The sequence below is a fragment of the Aptenodytes patagonicus genome, chromosome 4 (assembly GCF_965638725.1).
Source record: "Aptenodytes patagonicus chromosome 4, bAptPat1.pri.cur, whole genome shotgun sequence".
In the NCBI taxonomy this organism is placed as follows: domain Eukaryota; kingdom Metazoa; phylum Chordata; class Aves; order Sphenisciformes; family Spheniscidae; genus Aptenodytes; species Aptenodytes patagonicus.
The window spans coordinates 31,745,735-31,765,276 of record NC_134952.1 but is presented as its reverse complement, the minus strand read 5'-3'; the positions used below and the strand labels follow the sequence as shown (position 1 = coordinate 31,765,276).

The window sequence follows — 19,542 nt, the reverse complement described above, 5'->3', positions numbered from 1 at the left end:
ACCTTTAAGATCATCGAGTCCAACCACTAACCTCACACTGCCAAACAGTGTCCCTAAGCACCACATCTACACTCTTTTAAATACCTCCAGGGATGGTGGCTCAACCACTTCCCCAGGCAGCCTGTTCCAATGCTTGACAACCCTTTCAGCGAAGAGATTTTTCCTAATACCTAAACCTCCCCTGGCACAACTTGAGGCCATTTCCTCTCGTCCTATTGCTTGTTACTTGGGAGAAGAGATCGACACCCACCTCGCTACAACCTCCTTTGTAGAGAGCGATGAGGTCTCCCCTCAGCCTCCTTTCCTCCAGGCTAAACAACCCCAGTTCCCTCAGCCGCTCCTCATAAGACTTGTGCTCTAGACTCCTCACCAGCTTTGTTGCCCTTCTTTGGACACGCTCCAGCACCTCAATGTCCTTCTTGTAGTGAGGGGCCCAAAACTGAACACGGTATTTGTGGTGCGGCCTCACCAGTGCCAAGTACAGGGGGACGATCACTTCCCTACTCCTGCTGGCCACACTATTTCTGATAAAATCCAGGATGCTCTTGGCCTTCTTGGCCACCTGGGCACGCTGCTGGCTCATGTTTAGCTGGCTGTCGACCAACACCCCCAGCTCCTTTTCTGCTGGGCAGCTTTCCAGCCACTCTTCCCCAAGCCTGTAGCGTTGCATGGGGTTGTTGTGGCTGAAGTGCAGGACCTGGCACTTAGCCTTGTTGAAGCTCATACAGTTGGCCTTGGCCCATTGATCCAGCCTGTCCAGATCCCTCTGTAGAGCCTTCCTCCCTTGAGCAGATCAACACTCCTGCCCAACTTGGTGTCGTCTGCAAACTTACTGAGGGTGCACTCGATCCCCTCATCCAGGTCATTGAGGTATGTTTTTTAAATCATCTAAGAATATAGTAGTCATATTTGTTTTCTTGTCTAGTTATGCAGAAGTTAGAGCAGAAAGGCGACGAGAACTTGGTATTGAGGAGTCTCTTCCAGAGATAACAGCAGATAAAGTGAGTGTGTTATATAATTTTATTTTACCTCTTCTTTCTTTCATACTAAAAATAATATGTAAGCAAATACACAGCAGCAAGAAGTGTTTTGTCCTGTTACAGATGAAGTAATTATTTTGATCTCTAAATAATATGACTATTTAAAATTATCAAAGAAGTCTAGGAAGGGTGTTTGTTTAACTGTATTCTGCCCTGAACACTTACCCTCCTCTTTTCAGGAGTTCATGTGCGTGTAGTTATAACACGGCAACATCCATAAGTCCTTATTACGATCTGATTCCTGCAGAGTTTGATTTATAAATAAATGTTCTTCCTTACTGGAAGCACCCATAGTCCAAAAAACCAAGGTCAACACACAAAGATGGCTTAAAGGAATTCACAAGAGGAAAGCAGGAACTGTTCCATTGTGTGACTGTCCCACTTTGTAGAAGTATACAAAATTCATTTTGAATTAAATGTCCTTCGAAGCTCAGTGAGTCTTAGATAAGCCAGCTTGTGCAGATGCTCTGTCATGTTTTCCTCTGGCAGTTCAGAAATGTTTTCCCTTAGCAGTTCAGCAAATTTCATTTGACAGTGCTCCTTCTAAAGGAATTAACTCATCCTTCCTCAAAAGAGTAAGCAGTTCACTCATGACACAAGTGTTCAGAGTGAATTGAGTTGTTAGAGAAGGCGGTCAGCTCAGCAGTTTGTGGCCTATGTCTGCATGCATTTTGGTTTCTAGGCTTATGTGGCTTTGGTTTGGTTTCTTTTCTAAGGATAAAAGCCACAAATGCAAACTGAGCTTACAGATATCAACCAGGTCACTACTTCTGCACAGTCACCTGTGTAAGGGGGTTGATTAGACACAGCATGGTCTTAGATATTTGCTAACAGAAATGTACATTGTGTGCTGAATCAGATAAAATAATTGTTGTTTGTGTGTGTCTCTTCAGAGTCAGGACTCTGGGTCTGACAATCATATAAACACAGTGAGTCTCAAAGAAGCACTGGAAAGGTTTGATACCAGCCCCACACCTTCTGCTTCCTCCAGGAGTTCAAGAAAATCTTCACATACTGCAGTATCAGATCATTCATGTAAGCACCAACTGTTGGTAATATAATTGCCTTCCTAGTGAAGGCTTTTTCTACTTTACTTACTTTAATTAAATGCATAGCTAGCAGTTAATAATCATTTTGTGAAAAGTGTGCAAATGAAAATGTCCTTTTTGATGGGTCAGTGATCTGCTGACCACTCAGATTTTCAGAGGTTGTATAGTGACTTCTACTTCTAAAAGTACAATAGCAGCCTATTTCAGTCCATCGGATTGCATTATTGTTGGATATCCGAGTAAAAAAAGAGCCCAAGCCTTAAGCCTTTTTTTATTCATGAAAAGCTTCCTGTGATTTGATTATTGCATTGCAGAATTGACATCGCTGTTAACATGTCTCTTTCTGTTGTAACTCTGTACATTGTCAGCAACACCAACTAAAATGACAGTGGACACTAGCACTCCTTCAAGGCAAAGCTTATCTGGTCATGAAAAGACTGCGCAAAGAAGATCATCTCTGAGTAGTCAGGTAACTCTTCAGAGAAAAATTTTGCACTTAATCAGTGTAATTCACCTTTAAAAGGTATTATTAAATCCATATAACCTTTGTTTTATTTCGTCTGAAAACACATAATTTAAACTGTAACAGTTTCACTTGGAATACGTGAGTATCAGAATTGTATCATCAATGTGCAACTTGGGTGTACTACATTTTAAGGGAATACAATAATTAAGCATATAAGTATTTTTTAGCATTAGGGTTTGCAAGTTTGTGTATGAATCTGCTTTCACTCATACATAACTTCTTTCTACGATTCTGCATTTTAATATATATATGTATATAAGCAATTATATACATAATTACACATATGTATATATGTATTATGTACATATGTATATATACACATATATAAAATTGCCAATGTAATGCTTTGTATCCCTATAGAGAATTCATGTAGATTTATTACTCTAAGAATATTAGTGAATACTTTCATATAGAATCATAGAATCATTAAGGTTGGAAAAGACCTCTAAGATCATTGAGTCCAACCGTCAACCCAACACCACCATGCCCACTAAACCATGTCCCTAAGTGCCTCATCTACTCGTCTTTTAAATACCTCCAGGGATGGGGACTCCACCACTTCCCTGGGCAGCCTCTTCCAATGTTTAACCACTCTTTCAGTAAAGAAATTTTTCCTCATGTCCAATCTAAACCTCCCCTGGCGCAACTTGAGGCCATTTCCTCTCGTCCTATCGCCAGTTACTTGGGAGAAGAGACCGACACCCACCTCGCTACAACCTCCTTTCAGGTAGTTGTAGAGAGCGATGAGGTCTCCCCTCAGCCTCCTTTTCTCCAGGCTAAACAACCCCAGTTCCCTCAGCCGCTCCTCATAAGACTTGTTCTCCAGACCCCTCACCAGCCTCGTTGCCCTTCTCTGGACATACTCCAGCACCTCGACGTCCTTGTAGTGAGGGGCCCAAAACTGAACACGGTAATTGAGGTGCGGCCTCACCAGGGCCGAGTACAGGGGCACGATCACTTCCCTCCTCCTGCTGGCCACACTATTGCTGATACAGGCCAGGATGCCAGAACATAGCATCCTGGCCGTGGCATACATTATACGGAACAATATAGTTTCTGAAATCTTGGTAATGTGAGAAAATGTCATGCTTCATGTACTTGGTGCTCATGTTCCAGTTGAACTAATACATTCACTTCAAAATTAGAATGCTTATTAAAATATGCATTTTTTTAGATTATTAGTTTAAGAATAAATCAAAGGTTTCACCTTCCAAACTTGTTGCAAATGTTTTTCCCTTCCTACAAATAAGACTTTTAAAACAGTTGTAATTGTAATTTCTGTTTTTCCTGTTTTATACCTACTGGTTTTATATATTTGTAGCAGTGGAAAAGTTTTATATATATATTATGTATATAATCAATTGCTCTTGTGTTCTTAATTCTCTAATATTTAAGGTTAGATATTTCAGGAAACGTTTACTTATTTTTATCATATGTTCATATGATGCTATTTTGGAATTGACACTTTATGTAAAGAAATATTTCATGTCAAGTATGAAGTTCATTCTCTTCCAGTTATGGAACAATTTTTTAAATCCTAGTCTTTAAGCTCCCAGTCTCTTGGACAACCAGTAGCACAGCCAGCGATGTCTCAGCCTGCAACTTTACAGCTCCAGTCTGGCATGTCCCAGGTATGGATTAAGTTGATTTATTGTTTATTATTTTTTAAACAGTCTTGTTCTGAATATAAGGATAATTTCTCTTTCAGAAATTGAGGTCTTGGGTGCCAAAGTCACCTTTAACATTATTCTCTTGAAATGAGCAAATTCCCCAATTTGACACTTTTCCTTTATTTTTTTCTTCCCGTTATTTGTGTGGATATAGTTTTCAGCCTTGGCTATTAGAAACATAGATAACACGACAAAATATTTTAGGATATTAATTTAAAAATCCATCTACTATGCTGTTAACTTTCTACACATACGCTTGTAACACAAGGCAACTTAGTGTATGAAAGAGTTTTGTGAAATAAGAACAGCGGTATCAGGTCCAACTGAAGATCTATGTCCTGTAGATAGGATATAAGTATCAAAAGGTTGTATTGTCTTGTAGCCCATAGCAGATGTCTAGGGAAGAATAGAAGTAGCAAACACCGTTCCTCTGTGGGCTCAGCCTCAACAGTTCATGACTGAGGGTATTCCCAATTTATTTGCATATGTTTTAGCTCTGGGTGAATTTTTTTGGTAAACTGGTACAATTCTCATTTTTAACCTGAGAGCGCTTTAACATCCGCAGTGCCATGTAAATTAGTAAGGCTTTTTACAGAGTCTTGGTGATTTGGACAGCAGTCAATTTCTTTTGCCACGGACTTTTTTTTTGGTTCACCAATTCTGATGCATCAATTAAATGTGAAATCAATTAAATGTGAGTTCTGTGACATTTTCATACTAATGAATTTGTCCTCATATTACGGTTATTAGCAGTTTAAAAAGCAGTGCTTGATTTCTTTGCTACTGTGGAGGAGTGTATTTACTGCTTGTATATAAAATGTCATTATTTTTGCTGAGCTTTTAATTTATTCATTGCACTACAGCCTGTGTTTCAGTTTTCAGCTCAATTAGGAGCTATGCAGCATCTAAAGGACCAGCTAGAGCAAAGAACACGCATGATAGAGGCAAATATTCATCGGCAGCAGGAAGAGTTGCGTAAGATTCAAGAGCAGCTTCAAATTGTCCACGGTCAAGGACTCCAGGTGAGTTAGTGTAACTCTTACAGGCTTGGTCTGTAGAGAATTTAGGCATCTAAAATGAGACTTGGGCACTTAATTCCACAAGGTGATCCTCCCTACCCCCTGTCAGCTGTCATCTGGACCTAATGTGCCTAAAATCCACAGCATCTGAAGCTACTGTTCTGAGGTACCTGCCATTTTGCTTCTGAATGTATCTGGAAGTGCCCCGGTGTATCTTTTCAGTGTTGAGCAGCTCAAGCCTAGCTTATGCCTAAATGTAAAAGGATGCAGTGGCTGTTACTTCTTGTATAGTTTTGCAGCCATTAGAATATTCATCCAGAATGTGCAAGATAAGCATTTATTTCCCCTTTTAGCTCAAGGGTGTCAAATTCATACCTTTAGTTTCTTAGGCTGTCCTAACTACCAGGCTGTGGTCCTCCTATACACCCTCCTGGTGAAGTGGTTCTACTTTGCAAGGTGTACTGAAATAGTTACTAACCCAGAAAGACAAGAAGTCTAGAGGATGCATTACGTAGTCTAGCGGCTGACTACCTGGTTTCTGTATTTTAACCAGTATATTTTTTTCTAATTTTGTCATTCTCTTTTCAGCAGCTGTCTTTGGAAGAAAAGAATGATCCTATTGGGTTTTTCTGGTTAAAAAAACCCAAACAAACAAAACAAACCCAAACCAAAACAAAAAACTAAAATACACCTTAAGGAAAGAATATAAATATTTTCAGTGTGAACTGTGAATAAAGAGTAGAAAAATTTACTTTCTGGAAGTATTGAGTATGTTGCTTACATTCCTGGAATGTGCCGTTTTCAGTGTTTTATTGTATCTAGTGTAAGCCTGCCAGCAGTAGACTGCCTTACAAATGCCTCAAAAGGAGAGATTCACAGCTCTCTTCCCATGCACTGTGGAGGGACCTTATTCAGGACTGTGGAAACTAGGGAAAAAATATCCAAGTGCTGCACATTCTACCTTATTATCCTGTCTCGTTGCAGTCTTGGGCCTAACTTGTTGTAAAGACTCAAATATTTTTGTGCTGAATTCAGTTTATTACAGTGATGTTGGAAAATTCAGTATAATAATTATGATTTCTTGATTGCCAAGGAAGATTACGTTCTTGGTGCTATGCCTGGATCTATTGATTCTGAGATTTTCTTCATTTGAATTAGTATCACTGCTGAAGATCCTACAAATGGAAATGTGATCTCAAATACATTTTGTCTTTAGGCAGTTGTAGACTACGTTACAGGTTAGTCTCTAAATAGTACTTTTTCTTTAAGAACAAATATTAAACAGTGTTTAGGGCTCTAGAAATCAGGATTCTCGTTCTTCTCAGTTAGAGTCGAGTCTCTGAATACTGACCCTATACGGGAGTTGGGCCTCTTGCTCTTGGTGGTTGCAATGCTGTTTCAGCACCTCTAATAACTAAGATGAAACTTTATCTTATATTGATTTAAAATAATTAAGTTTAGTTTCTCTAAAACTTCTTGAACAGATTTTTCTTAAAAGCTAACTTGTGGATTTTTTTTTTTAAGATGTTCTTGCAGCAATCAACTTCTGGACTCAACTTTGGTTCTGTGCAGCTTGCTTCTGGAAATTCTTCAAATGTTCAGCAGCTTACACCAATAAACATGCAAGGTCAAGTTGTTCAGACTAATCAGACTCAAAGTGGGATGAACGCAGGCCATATAAGTACTCCACACATGATACAACAACAGCCTTTGCAGAGTACTGCAACACAGGTAAAATTCTCATTGTTGATTTTGCTGGGTAGAATGTATACTCAAAACCACAGCTGAAACACAACAATAGCTTCCCTGACATCCCCCTACCAAATTTTTTTTGAACAACGTCCTTTGAATCATATTCATTTCATCATGTTCGAAGTTTTACAATTGAAATGCATTTCTGTTCTTGCTAATGCAATTTCAGCTCTTGTTTTTATTTTAAGACTTAGGCATGTAAATAATAACAAGTAGCTTTTTGGAAAGACCAGTATCAAGAAAACTTTTAGCTTGCCTTTTTTTGAATGGCTATGAATTGTCCGTTGACAGAACACATAACAAGAGATTTGTACTAGGTGTGCTTGAAACCCAGTGTCCAGACAGTGGTCTACAGCAAATACCTAGAAAAGCGTAGGAACAGGACAAGCATACATTAGGCTTCTGCAGTTGACTTTTCTACTCTTCAGTTTCAGTCAGATGCCATAGGTGTATTGCATCTGTAATGTAATAGCCTTTGATGGATTTTTCTTATATGAGTTTATCCAGTTTCTTTTGATTCCATGTAAACTTCTGAAATGCACAGTATCTCGTAGTGAGTTCTACAGCTTTACTTTCTGTGAAATATGATTATGTTTGTTTTTTAAACCTGCCACCCAGCTCATATACTGGGAAACATACTGAGCAGCTATTCACTTTTCATCTTCTCAGTCATACATGATTTCAGTCCTCTGTCACATGTATCTCCTGTTCTTCAAGCTGAACGCTTCTAATGGGTTTGACCGTTTTGTGTATGGAAGCTCTTTATACCTCTGATCTCTGTGGTCACCCTCCTCTGTACCTTTATCCAAATTCCATACTTTGTTTTTGAGATTTGTGAAGAGGCAGACTAGTGGTGGACAGTGTTATCATCTCAGCAGTAAGCTAGTTCCAAACTTTCAAGTAACAAATTGATTGACGTGATGTGCACGTTTTAGTCTGTCTGGCACAGAGATGCTGAAGGAGTGGAAAATAAGATTGTGAACAAACAGTATGCAAGTAGCTGAAAAATTGAGGAAAAAAATAACCTGAAGAGAAGAGGTTAGTCTAATAGATTTTCAGATGCCTGAGGGTCAGCCCCACCTCCAAATCCTCAGCTGGTAGAAATACCTGTCGACTTTAAATTAAGAATTCATTTGTAATAGAAAAACATTGGCAGTTGTGAAGTGTGGCCAATAACAATGAGGAGGACAGCTGTAGTACCTGGCTATTTTCAAATTACTATCTCAAAAAATACTTTTTCTTTTCAGCATAATCAACAAAATGTACTTAGTGGACACAATCAACAGTCTTCTCTTGCCAGTCAGTCACAGAACACAGTCTCGGCACCTTTGTATAACACTATGGTGATTTCTCAGCCAACAACAGGAAATGTGGTCCAGGTTCCTTCTAGCTTACCACAGAACAATAACCAGAATGCTGCTGCAGTAACCACTTTTACACAGGATAGACAAATCAGGTAAATCTTCAAGACCAATATTCAGATGACTTGCTATAATGATATGCTTGCATACCTACATCATATACAAAAGGAACTAAAGTAGTATTAAAAATCACATGATTTATTATTTTAACTATATATGGATACAACTGCTAAGCTAAACCTTGCCCAAAATAACATGTTCGCAGGCTTATCAAAACCCATGTTGTTATAGCAAAGTATGAACCTGACAAATCTGCATTTCTCAAGTGCACGTGATGCTTGACTTTTTTTTTCCTCAAGGGACTCCAAATGTCTTTTTCCATTAACAGATTTTCTCAAGGTCAGCAACTTGTAACAAAACTTGTCACGGCCCCAGTAGCATGTGGAGCGGTAATGGTACCAAGTACTATGTTTATGGGACAGGTGGTGACAGCTTATCCCACTTTTGCTGCCCAACAGCAGCAGCCACAGACTTTGTCAATAACGCAACAGCAGCAGCAGCAGCAGCAAAATCAGCAAGACCATCAGCAGCAGCTCACCACAGTTCAGCAACCAGCTCAGCCACAGCTGACCCAGCAGCCCCAACAGTTCCTACAGGTAACGCAGCATTCTCTACAGATTTTTCGAAGTCCTGACACTTTCAGCATTGCTGGCTTATCCTAGGGGTGCTTTATCTGAAAACAGAGTGCTTAAAATAGTAACCTATGAACAAGCCTGATGCATGAGATAAGTTTATTCCATAGACGTTCTCTAAAGTCTCACTACTTAAAGGAGAGGTGGTCTTTCCTGCAATTTCACTCTATGCTTGTTCCTATTTTATATCTTCTTCCCTTTGAATTGCTGCTCTTGATTGAGCATGGGATGAAGAAACAGACGTTTTCCTTTAAAACAGCTTGTGTTTTCTTTGCATTCACGTATTAATGCAAGAAGGTATGAGAGATGATCTCAAACAGAATTGGTTGGTTTGGAAAGCAGCATGCAGCCCAAAGCAAGACATGGCCCCATAACATGGGGCATGAACATCTGTCTAGGCTACAGGGGAGGCTGAGCAGCAAGTAACCTTGTAAGCAGAGAGTAGAGAAGAACTTTGGTTTAGAGGAGAAAGAAGAGAGATTGGATCAAAAGAGAAGGAAGGCAAAACCCAAGGAGTTTAGAGACAGGAAACGCCTACAAAAAGAAAAGAACCAGAGGGTAGAAAGAATTGATGGGGAAATCTGTTGCCATTTATTGATTCCAGTTAATCACTGGCACATAGCTCACCCAGCAGATGATTTTGGTGAGGGAGATGCAGTGGTAGCTAGAACACTAGAGAGGAAGGGCCTCCAAGGAGGCGTGGGTTAAAAAATCGTAATTTGGCCTCTGATGTTGCCTTCTCCAAAGAAAGATAAAGTCCATGTAACTGTCACTGTCAGTTTGTGCACATTCTTAACATTCTTTAACTACTCTGGGAATGTCAATTTTTTTTTTTACTCTTTAAGAGTATACATAATTAAAAATCCTTATTTTGCAAGTATTTCTTCTTACTATGTGTGGTCTCCCATTTGCACTAAATGAGGGATCCTGTGCATAGGTGGAATATATACAAATGCCGTAAGTAATTGGAGGCTTAACCTACATTTATATGTGCAAGGAATGGTTACGGTTCTGTTTAGGGCTGAGTAAAGTTTTCTTTCACTAGGTCATTGATAGAAAATACTGACTTGTTGAAAAAATCTTTCATGGAAACATACCAATTTCAGTCATGCATCAGGCAAAGGCTTTTCAGCTGCAAGCTGGCTCTCAAAAAGAGAGCTGAAGAATACCTAGTGATTTGAATTTCAGCACTCATTTATGTAGTGGGAGAGTCTTGAACTGAATCAAACTAGAGTGCAGATTTGAATGTGTTCTCTGACAACTCAGATAAATACTGGAACAACAATGCTGCTTAGCAGGTTGGTGGTATCTGTAGCTGTTTCTAAATTAAAAATTTTGTACAATTTTGATTTCATTCTGGTGAAAAACAGAAGATTTGTGAAAGATGAAGATCTCCAAAGGCCTGTTCCTGTCCTAGAATTTCTTTCTAGGCAAAAGTTTAGTATTTTTAATACAAACTATTAAAGTGCTAGAATTTGAAGTGAAGCAAATGCTCTTTAAAAATGGAGAAAAGGAACAGTGCTTTTCCTGCCTCTGCTCACTGGGGCAGATCACAGCCTGATTCTGTGGGTGCAGCCCACGAGGTAGTTCGCTTCCTGCTGCAGAACGTGTTTCTGGATTGAGACGTCCAAGTGCATTTGTACCCATCCTTCATTGCTTTTCTTCAGTAACCACCATCTTTTGGTTCTAAGAAAATGAATACTAAAACTAAGTACTGTTTCCAATAGTAATTAATCCCCTTCCAAGGGGATGTTTGGGTCTGCAAATGCGGCAGTTTCTTTGACTGTTCGTTTTGGCTGTGGGGGATACATGTGATCTGTGCCAGGTCATGCACTGTTTTTTCATTTGATTGCAATGACAGCCACCTGCACTTGTTCAAATAGATTCCTTAAGCCCTGTTATGCTCTTGTGGTTTGAAATGGTGACAAATTGCCATGTGTTCCTACCCATTGTCACGGGAAATTACGAAGACCAGTTACAGCTGCTTTATTAATTGGTCAGATGCGCTAATTAACTTTATTAATATGAACTAATCTTTGCATTGTCTGCTCAGCCTAAATGACCAAATCAGAAGTTTATTTTGATTGAACCCTTGTGAAAAGTTAAAAAGCAGCTAGGCCTGTGTTTCTCAGTGCAGCAGGAAAAATAATCTTTCCCTATTTGCATGTTTTAGACATCCAGGTTACTTCATGGAAATCAGTCAGCTCAGCTTATCCTCTCTGCTGCTTTCCCACTACAACAAAGCACTTTTACTCAGTCCCACCACCAGCAGCATCAGTCGCAGCAGCAGCAGCAGCAACTGTCGCGACACAGAACTGACAAGATGACTGATCCTTCCAAAGTTCAGCCACAATAGTGTGGGGCTCTGCCTCTTTTTGAAGCAAACCACCAGGAGGGGGCTGCTCCACAAACGGTTGCACTGAGGCTACAGAGGTAGCAGTACGAAGGCTTTCTAACACCGTGGTGTTGAGACCTACTTCTAACTTCTGGAATCTGTTAAGAAAAGCCAGAAGACGACGATGGGGACACGGCCAACTTTGATAGTTGCCCCAGTTTCTGTGTTCTAAAGGATTTGCTGCCATGTGTTAATTTGTCCAGGTGAAATCTCAACATGTGACTGAAATGAGAGGGATGCTGAAAATATTGGTATTTTTATCAATCCTGTACATTTTTAAAGTATTAAAATGGACATGGAGCAATTGTTTGAATTAGCAGAAAAAAATGCCAGGAATATAGTCCAAAAACCATCTAATTTTTTTCAGATGATTATGGGACAGTAAATATTTTGAAAATGTTGTGTGAAATCCAGTTCTCTGTTGTACAGATGCTGTAAAATATTGTGTATATGTCTGCATAAAAGAAGAAAGAGCAAAATATTTTATATGATGCATGAAAATGTAACCTGTTATTTGTAGGTTTGAATATGTTTCCCTAAATTCTCACACCATACTCAGACTAATGTTTTCCTCTGTTCTACCCTTTTGTTTACAACATGATGCATCATTATTTTCACCCTAAATGTGGGCACAAGTCTCCTGTTTGTGCTTTGTCTGTGATGTCAGGGTTTGTTCGGTGAGGTATAGTGTGTTGGTTAGTTGACTTCTCGAGGTTAAATTATTGATTAAGCTGTTTGAACTGGTGATCATGCATCAGGGTTCAGGACATTCAGATTCATGAATATCATCCATCATTTCATAATTAATTCATCATTTTATTTGAAAAATAGGAATTTGCACTGCTTTCTCGCGGATGGTTTGGAATTTTATTCCCCAAAGCTATCTTTTGATATAGTTCATAGTTGGAAATATTTATGTAAAAGGTTTAAAAAAAAATGACAGTAATTTTCAAGAATGTTTCAGTTATAGGAGTAATTTGCACAAAAATATATTTACATTTAATAACCTTTTGGGCACTTTTTAACCACTTTCTCTGTGGTGAGAATTGTAACTTGTTAAAATATGTTGGAATCTTTTTATTCTCCTTCAAAAATTAGTCAGAACTAATTCAGGGTCATTTTAACAACAACAACAAAACCCATAGTGCCTTGATTTTAATTCAGGTGATAATGTTAAACATCTTGAATTACAACGTCTTGAATCTGTAACCATTTTCAATTTTGAAGTCTTAGTACATTGTCAACCAAACTTGTGTATCTACTTCATAGCTATTTCTGTATTGTGTTGATTTTAATAATGGTCTGAGTTGAGAACATGAGCATTTTTGAGTGGTAGTCCCCCTCAAACACTAGCCAGAAACAGAAGAGTCTCTAAAATCTCAGACCTTGGAGGTAATAACTCTTAACAGATCAAAAAATCTAGAAGTACACATTTCTCCTTTTGCAGGAGGAGGAATAGTAAGCTGATTTTGTTTTGGTTTTTCTTGTAATCATTTTTGTAGCGTTAAAAGTGTGTGTTGGGGGAGATCATGACTGCATTTAACACTACCAGGCTATTGATTTAAGAGATATCACTGAACTAAGACTTCAGAAGGCAACTTCACTTTATAAAGAAAATAAAAAGTTCCAACAGATACGATGTGCTATTTTAAGTAAATGTTCAGTAGGTTTTTATGGTACTAGTTTGTGGAAACCAGAACTTCAAAGGGAAATGAATCAATGCTGATAGATCTGATAATTAAAAACAAAACCAGTAAAGGCAGTTAAAATTAGTACTAGGGAGAGAAAGCTGGATTAATCTTGAATACTGAGGAGGAGTTGAATGAATGTAACCAAACGGTGATGGACTGTTTTGTACTATGAAACAGTTTGATTGTATTACTGGATGAACCAAACCCGCAGGAAGGTAATACCAGTTTAGCCAAGCATTTGATACAGTTGGTTGCGTTTTGAGGCTAGCCTTTGCCTCTGCACGTGTCCCACCGTTAGATCTTTGTTATTCCCCAGTTATAAAGCAAGAGTTTGGCACCAAAAAGCACAGTAGCGAACAAGGAAGGAGAGTGTGAGAAACACAGTACCAAAGAGAATCAGATTGTTTTCTGCTCCAAGAAGCCTCTTGCAACCTGGAGCAAGGAACAGATGCCAATACCAAACATAGCAAGGAACACTTCCCCTTCCTTAAAGGGATTTCTGGCATTCTCTGGGCTGGAATAATTGTCAGAAACCTGTTTCTGTACAGTTCTATGTAAAGAAATCCTGCCTTGCTCTTCTATCCCTACCACGCTGTTCCACCTGTTTCTAAATTAAGCTGCGTTGACTAGAGGTCTGTGCTATCAGTACTTTTGCTTAATGGAAAATAGGTTAGATGATAGATAAAAAAAAAAATTAACCAATTACAATGATAATATAGCACTAAAAAAAGAGAAGTGGGAGAGCTTTAATAGTGCTGTTAGAACTATTGAATAGTGGTAAAATAGGTTTATTAAGCTATTACACTGAGAATTACAGAAAATAGAGATACCAGCCAGACAGTTAATGATGCAGCTTTTTATATAAAGCTTCATTCAAACTTCTCTTCCCATTTCCCCCTTCCCAAATACTCTGGTGTGCTGCTATAGGTCTGTCAGTAAAAAGGCTAAACTAGGTGAGAGAGAAATTCGATGGTGACAATAGCATGGCTGCTGAAGGAGAACTATAGAAATGTACGCTTTGATCAAGAAGCTTTTTGTAACCTCAGAGAGAGGCCATTCAATTACAGAGCTACCAGCTAGTAGAGAAAGTATAGGGGATGGGGAAATTCAAAGAAACTGGAAAAATACAGCACGCATTTGAAAAATTCTTGCCACGAATCAGGCAAACTTTCTACAAAAGCGATACGTAGAACTTGGTCCAGATTCTGTGCAAGGATGCAGATGCTTTGTTTCACAGCTAATGACTAAAAAGCGTATCTTTAAAGGGTCTGCAGCTTCCCCTGTTGCTGACTCAATTGCTGAACTGTCCTTGATTTTTAGTGGGAAGAGGACCAGGCTATCGCCTCTTTCTTAACCAGCCTTTTGCTTCTGCCCGACTCGTTTACTACAGTCATAGACTTATTTGCAACATCCTAATAAACAGCACGATGATGAATGCTGTGATGCTGCAGGTTCTGGAGCGTAAGCGTTACAGAATGAGTCTGACAGAAGGGAAGGAGCCTGTTAGGGAGAGGATTGTATTTAAGAAGAAATGGGCTGGTGATACATAATGGAGTGAAAAAGACAGCATAGTTGCATGGCGTTTAGGAGACAGACATTGTTTGCCTGCGATGGGTGAGGATTTGAAGAAAAGCTTCTAGGATAACTTCAGAGAAAAAGAATATAGCTATTTTTATATTATATTTAATATATATTATATTTGTATATAAATATGAAAGGATTCTAGTAGGAGCTCTCCATATGCCTTCCATTTCATCTAGAAGGTTTACCTTCTGCACTACGGTTCCAGTATGTCGCCACCTTCTGTGGGCAGCTTGCCTACTGCCAAACACCAAAATTAGTAACCCGGTATCCTTACGAGAGATGATAGGTTTCATTTCAGCTTTATGTAAAAATGAATAAAATAAAGCTATATCAGGCAGTTTTTCACAGAAAAAGAAATTCTTTTAAGACTCAAATAGCACTTTCTCTTTTTTTTTTATTTTTGAGTAATAACAAGCACTTTACTGAAAAGACTATTTGAAAAACAATTTCTTTAGTCAGTGAAACTGTTAAAAAGGGGGGGCATCGAGGAATAACATGCATAAAACTGTCAAGAGAGGCATTTCTGGGAAATGTTTCTTTAATATGGCGATCCTTTGAGGCTCAAAGTGCGAGATTAAAAAGGCTTCTAAAACCAGTTGGCTTTGTGTTTTATACGGCCAGGGGGAGGGATTAGTGATGATAGCTTCCTTGGAAGGAGACTTTTTAAGTTGCACAGTTGCCTATGAGAGAGGATCATCCAGAGGCTCCTTTGCCTGCTCAGTAATTCTAAGTGTCCCTTAGGATTATAGTTTGTGTGAAAATGTTCTGAAGGTTTAAAGATGTGGCCTTTTTCAGATGTTGAAGTCGATTCAAGAACCATTTATATTTTCAGAGGTTTAACCCAGGTATTGTTATGAGTGTTTTAAATGTCGTGGCATCCGGAGATGTCAAACATGTCAGATTCATAAGTTTCTCTATTTGAAATCATTATTAAAATTAGACGTACAGTCAGAGGGCTGGAAAATGGTTATTTTGATTAAAAGGGAAAAGAGACTAGTTTTAATAATTAACCTTTTATTTTTTTACTTATCCCTGGTGGAAAAAAGTTGAAGAGAATTAAATGAATTTGGATTTAAAAAGGCGTATTTAAACAAATCGTAGTAGATGAGACAACTGTGAGAGAACATTTGAAACTGTCTTGGTTGTCCATGAGACTGGATGGTTGCTTTTTCACTATCATGATTTTTAACACTACATTCCTTGTCTTTTTTTTTTTTTTTAAACAGGTGATTTTAAGCTCTGCTATGCTTCATGCTATGTCATCTGCATGAATTTTGCCAGCATGATATGCTATATTCAAAGAAATTGTACCTAAATAAAAAGGAGGGGGGAAAAAAACACAACACAAAACAAAACACTGTGTCTGAACAAAATACTGTATGGCCTAATATGGAGACCCCAGCTGAGACTGACAGATGCTGCATTAATAGACAATCAATGGGTAATTATTTATGAAACACTTCTGGGAATGGTCTTAAAGATGTTACTGCTTTGAAAGCAGTTGGCAAGTTGTCTTTTTTTAACAAGAAAGGTAAAAATTATTTATTTTCAAATATATCAGATTGAATTTTGAGTTTTTAAGCAGTGTTGATTTCACAGTGTCTTGGGTTCCAGTTTTGTTTTGTATTTTTTTAACTGGCATTAGATTTGTATACATAAAAGAAAACAAACAGAAAAACCCTAGTGCCGCTCATATTGACGTCAGGAAATGTAGATACAGTTCCCTGGTGTTCATGTGACCATTACTAACTGTCAATTTTTTAACTGAATAAATGTAACTCATTTAAAATTTCACTTTTTGTAGCTTCTAAGGTTCTAGACTTTTTTTTTCCTGAGTTGCTCGATGTCAGTTTTATCCAAGTTTCACAGTGAAGCGCTCTCTTACCCTTCCCACGACTGTAACAAAGGCACTCTCTCTCCCCCACCCCCAGAACCATCTTTTGAGAAGCTGCTTGATGCTGACTTTATCTTCCCCCCCCCGCCCAGACAAATGATTTGTGAGACTTAGTAAAAATGCATACTGTATTTTTTTTTCTTGTCTTCTCTCTGTGTATCTATAAATTGATGCCCCACTCTAAAGGCTAGAGACCTTTGATTTGTGTATTTACATTACTGCCTTGGAATTTACTCACGCAGCACTTGTTTGAATGTGCACAACTTAAAACTACTTTTGTATCTTCATGCGTACAGTCCCTGTCCTCTCCAGATGATGGAGCAGCACTGCAGAGCCTACGCGTGTGTGCGGGAGGCTTTATCAAGCATAGCCCTCCCCTCACTTTCTGGCATGGCCAAAACACCCTCCTTTAATTCTTTCAACTCCCCTCCCTGGGTATTCCCACTGCTGGTGAATTGTCAAATACTTTTAAAGGAATAGAGATGATCTGAAACGTCGGCTACGCCACTGGAAAAGGCAGGAGAGACTTGCATTTAGCTGAGAGCACAACTCGTTAGCGCATTGCTTTGAAGAGCTTGTGATAATGTGTAACCTGCCAGGCTGGTCTAATCCTTTCTCCCTCATCCTTTTGCACTGATCAAAGTGTGAACGTCAATAATAAGCATTTAATAATTTGAAATTAATTAAATGCTCAAGGAAAGGTGGGAGGGAAGGAAATCCTGTGGTTGAAGCTGAATGCCTGGAGACAATGATAAATATGCTTAGCCATTTTTACAGTCTGCAGTCCTTTTCTTTCTGTAATATCACACTAGATATTATGTGTGATATGTGATATATGTGAAGATACTGATCTTTTGCCTTCAGGAATTAAATAATACTTGTGCAAGTTGTATCTGCCTTCTAGATGCCATAAACTCCCTGTGCCCCAGGAGTCGAAACAGAATTAGCTATAGAAATGCTGTAGTTAAAAACTGTCAACGCCCACCAGCGATAAGGCCGATAGCATGTAGCAAGCAAGATTATCAGTTTTCTTAAAATTGAACTTTGGAAATATCAATATATTTTTCCATGAACTTATCAAGAAGAAGAGCTGTAATTATAACTGCTGCCACACCTGAAGCAATGCTGTTCAATGGCGTTTTGCTGTCGTGCAAACTTAGAAACAAAAACCACACTTACACGAGAATGCAACTGTTAAGTACTTGTAAAGATTAGCAATCCAAAGGTTAGTTGCACTTCTGAGTCTCGGGCATTAGTGATACAAGTTCCAGAAGTTTTCAGCTGTTCGAGGGTAACACATAACAAGAACAAAAATTTCCATGGTCTTACGAGCATTCTTTGCAGCACACGGTCTCTATCACTGTCAGACCCTTTGGCAACTATATTTTCACTTGGGAAGTACAGCTAAATAATCCAGAAGAAATACACATCTGTACTACATGGCACATACAGATGGAAAATGTTACGGGTTAAATGTAACCTGTATCTGCATTAGCAAAAGCCTGTGGCTGTAACTTGCCAAGGGTGCTGACTTCAGGGGCTGTACGAGGTCACCTATGGAAACATGCCATGTCAGTATGGCAAGTGCCATTACATCGTTATTTCCACGTCTCTGGAAATTAAGGACAACTCGGGTTATATTAGGATGAAACTGCCCGATTCTCTTAATTCAAGATCAGAGATTTTATTTTTTTTTTTTAAATATACAAAAATCTGAGGCTCAACCACCAACCCCTTTCTAGAAATGTGTTGTAAAACACATGAATACAGTGTAAAAAAACCCGTGAATACGGTGGCAGCATTCCAGCTGCTGTGCAGCCTGCCCCAAGCAGGAGGTGCAGCTGAGGCGCAGGGAAGCCTGTACAGCAGCAGGCTGCCTCGTACAGCACTGGGTGAATAGAGCTGCTCATTAACTTTTGGATTTCCAGACTTAGTATCTGACTATTCTACCTCAAAACAGCAAGCCCAAGCACCAGCCCAGCATATGCATACCTGGTTGCATTGCCCTAGGAGGAACAGGCTTGCTTGTGAACCGGACCTGTGCTTTGGTTCAATAGGTTTCCTTTGAAAAACTTTGTCCTGGCAGGGCAGAAATTACAAGTTTACCTTAATTTTGCTTATTGCACTTTGCCACGTACGATGTAGTGAGACAGGCTTTGCCTAAGGATTGGTAATAGGCACCTTCAAAAAACAACAAGCACAAGCTCTTTCTCATTTTAAACATCTCAGTTGATGCGAGGTTTTTTTTCCATCCCAGTAGGACCGTCATCGTCTCCACTTTGTTTCTGTTGCTCAAGCCTGGAAATGAGTAGTTCCAGGTGATGCGCACTTTTAAACCGCTCTTGTGTGCGCATGCAGAGATGCACATTCCTGCGTGAGACACTGCTTTGGAGGTTCCTTCGGCAGCAACAGTGAAATCGGCTGCAGCTGCTAATGCATCTCACCCCAGCAGGGAGAGCTGCAAGACGGATGGGAAACCCGTGGTGGACAGTTGCCCGTCGATCTCCCATGTTGCAGGCGCAACGATTTGCAGAGCTCTCCCTTCAACACCTGCTCGCTGCATTCCACGTTCTCCAGCTACAAAAGAACAAGAAACTGCACAGGACTGTGACAATTAAAACTTCAGCTACTTACCTTAAGTGTTTCTTTCATATTCTAAAATGCAAGGCAACCCCCAAACTTACCTCCATTTAAGAGGGAAAGAGCACTAGTATTTAAACTTTTTCTATACTTTGTTCCTGAAAAAGCTGGGCCTTGGCTGGCTAATACACCAACCAGCTCCTTCCCCAAACGTACCACCATCTAGGAAGTAGCTACACGTAATACCTCAGGACAGAAGCATTTATAAAGGACAGGTTTCCCCACCAGT

General features: G+C 39.2%; 1 protein-coding gene across 5 annotated transcripts in view; it reads left to right on the top strand.

Moving 5' to 3' along the window:
- CLOCK (clock circadian regulator) overlaps nt 1–17,563 on the top strand; it is a 68,660-nt gene extending 51,097 nt beyond the window's left edge. For 4 of the 5 annotated variants that reach the window (XM_076336272.1, XM_076336273.1, XM_076336270.1 and 1 more), the window contains 9 exons: nt 926–1,001; nt 1,934–2,075; nt 2,458–2,558; nt 4,157–4,246; nt 5,149–5,307; nt 6,829–7,035; nt 8,304–8,512; nt 8,806–9,073; nt 11,283–17,563. In XM_076336272.1, the coding sequence (XP_076192387.1) occupies nt 926–1,001; nt 1,934–2,075; nt 2,458–2,558; nt 4,157–4,246; nt 5,149–5,307; nt 6,829–7,035; nt 8,304–8,512; nt 8,806–9,073; nt 11,283–11,465 (1,435 nt within the window). In that variant the 3' untranslated portion in view covers nt 11,466–17,563. The remainder of the gene's footprint in view (nt 1–925; nt 1,002–1,933; nt 2,076–2,457; nt 2,559–4,156; nt 4,247–5,148; nt 5,308–6,828; nt 7,036–8,303; nt 8,513–8,805; nt 9,074–11,282) is intronic. The other variant, XM_076336275.1, reaches the window with a different exon arrangement.
- The last annotated feature ends 1,979 nt before the right edge of the window (nt 17,564–19,542 follow it).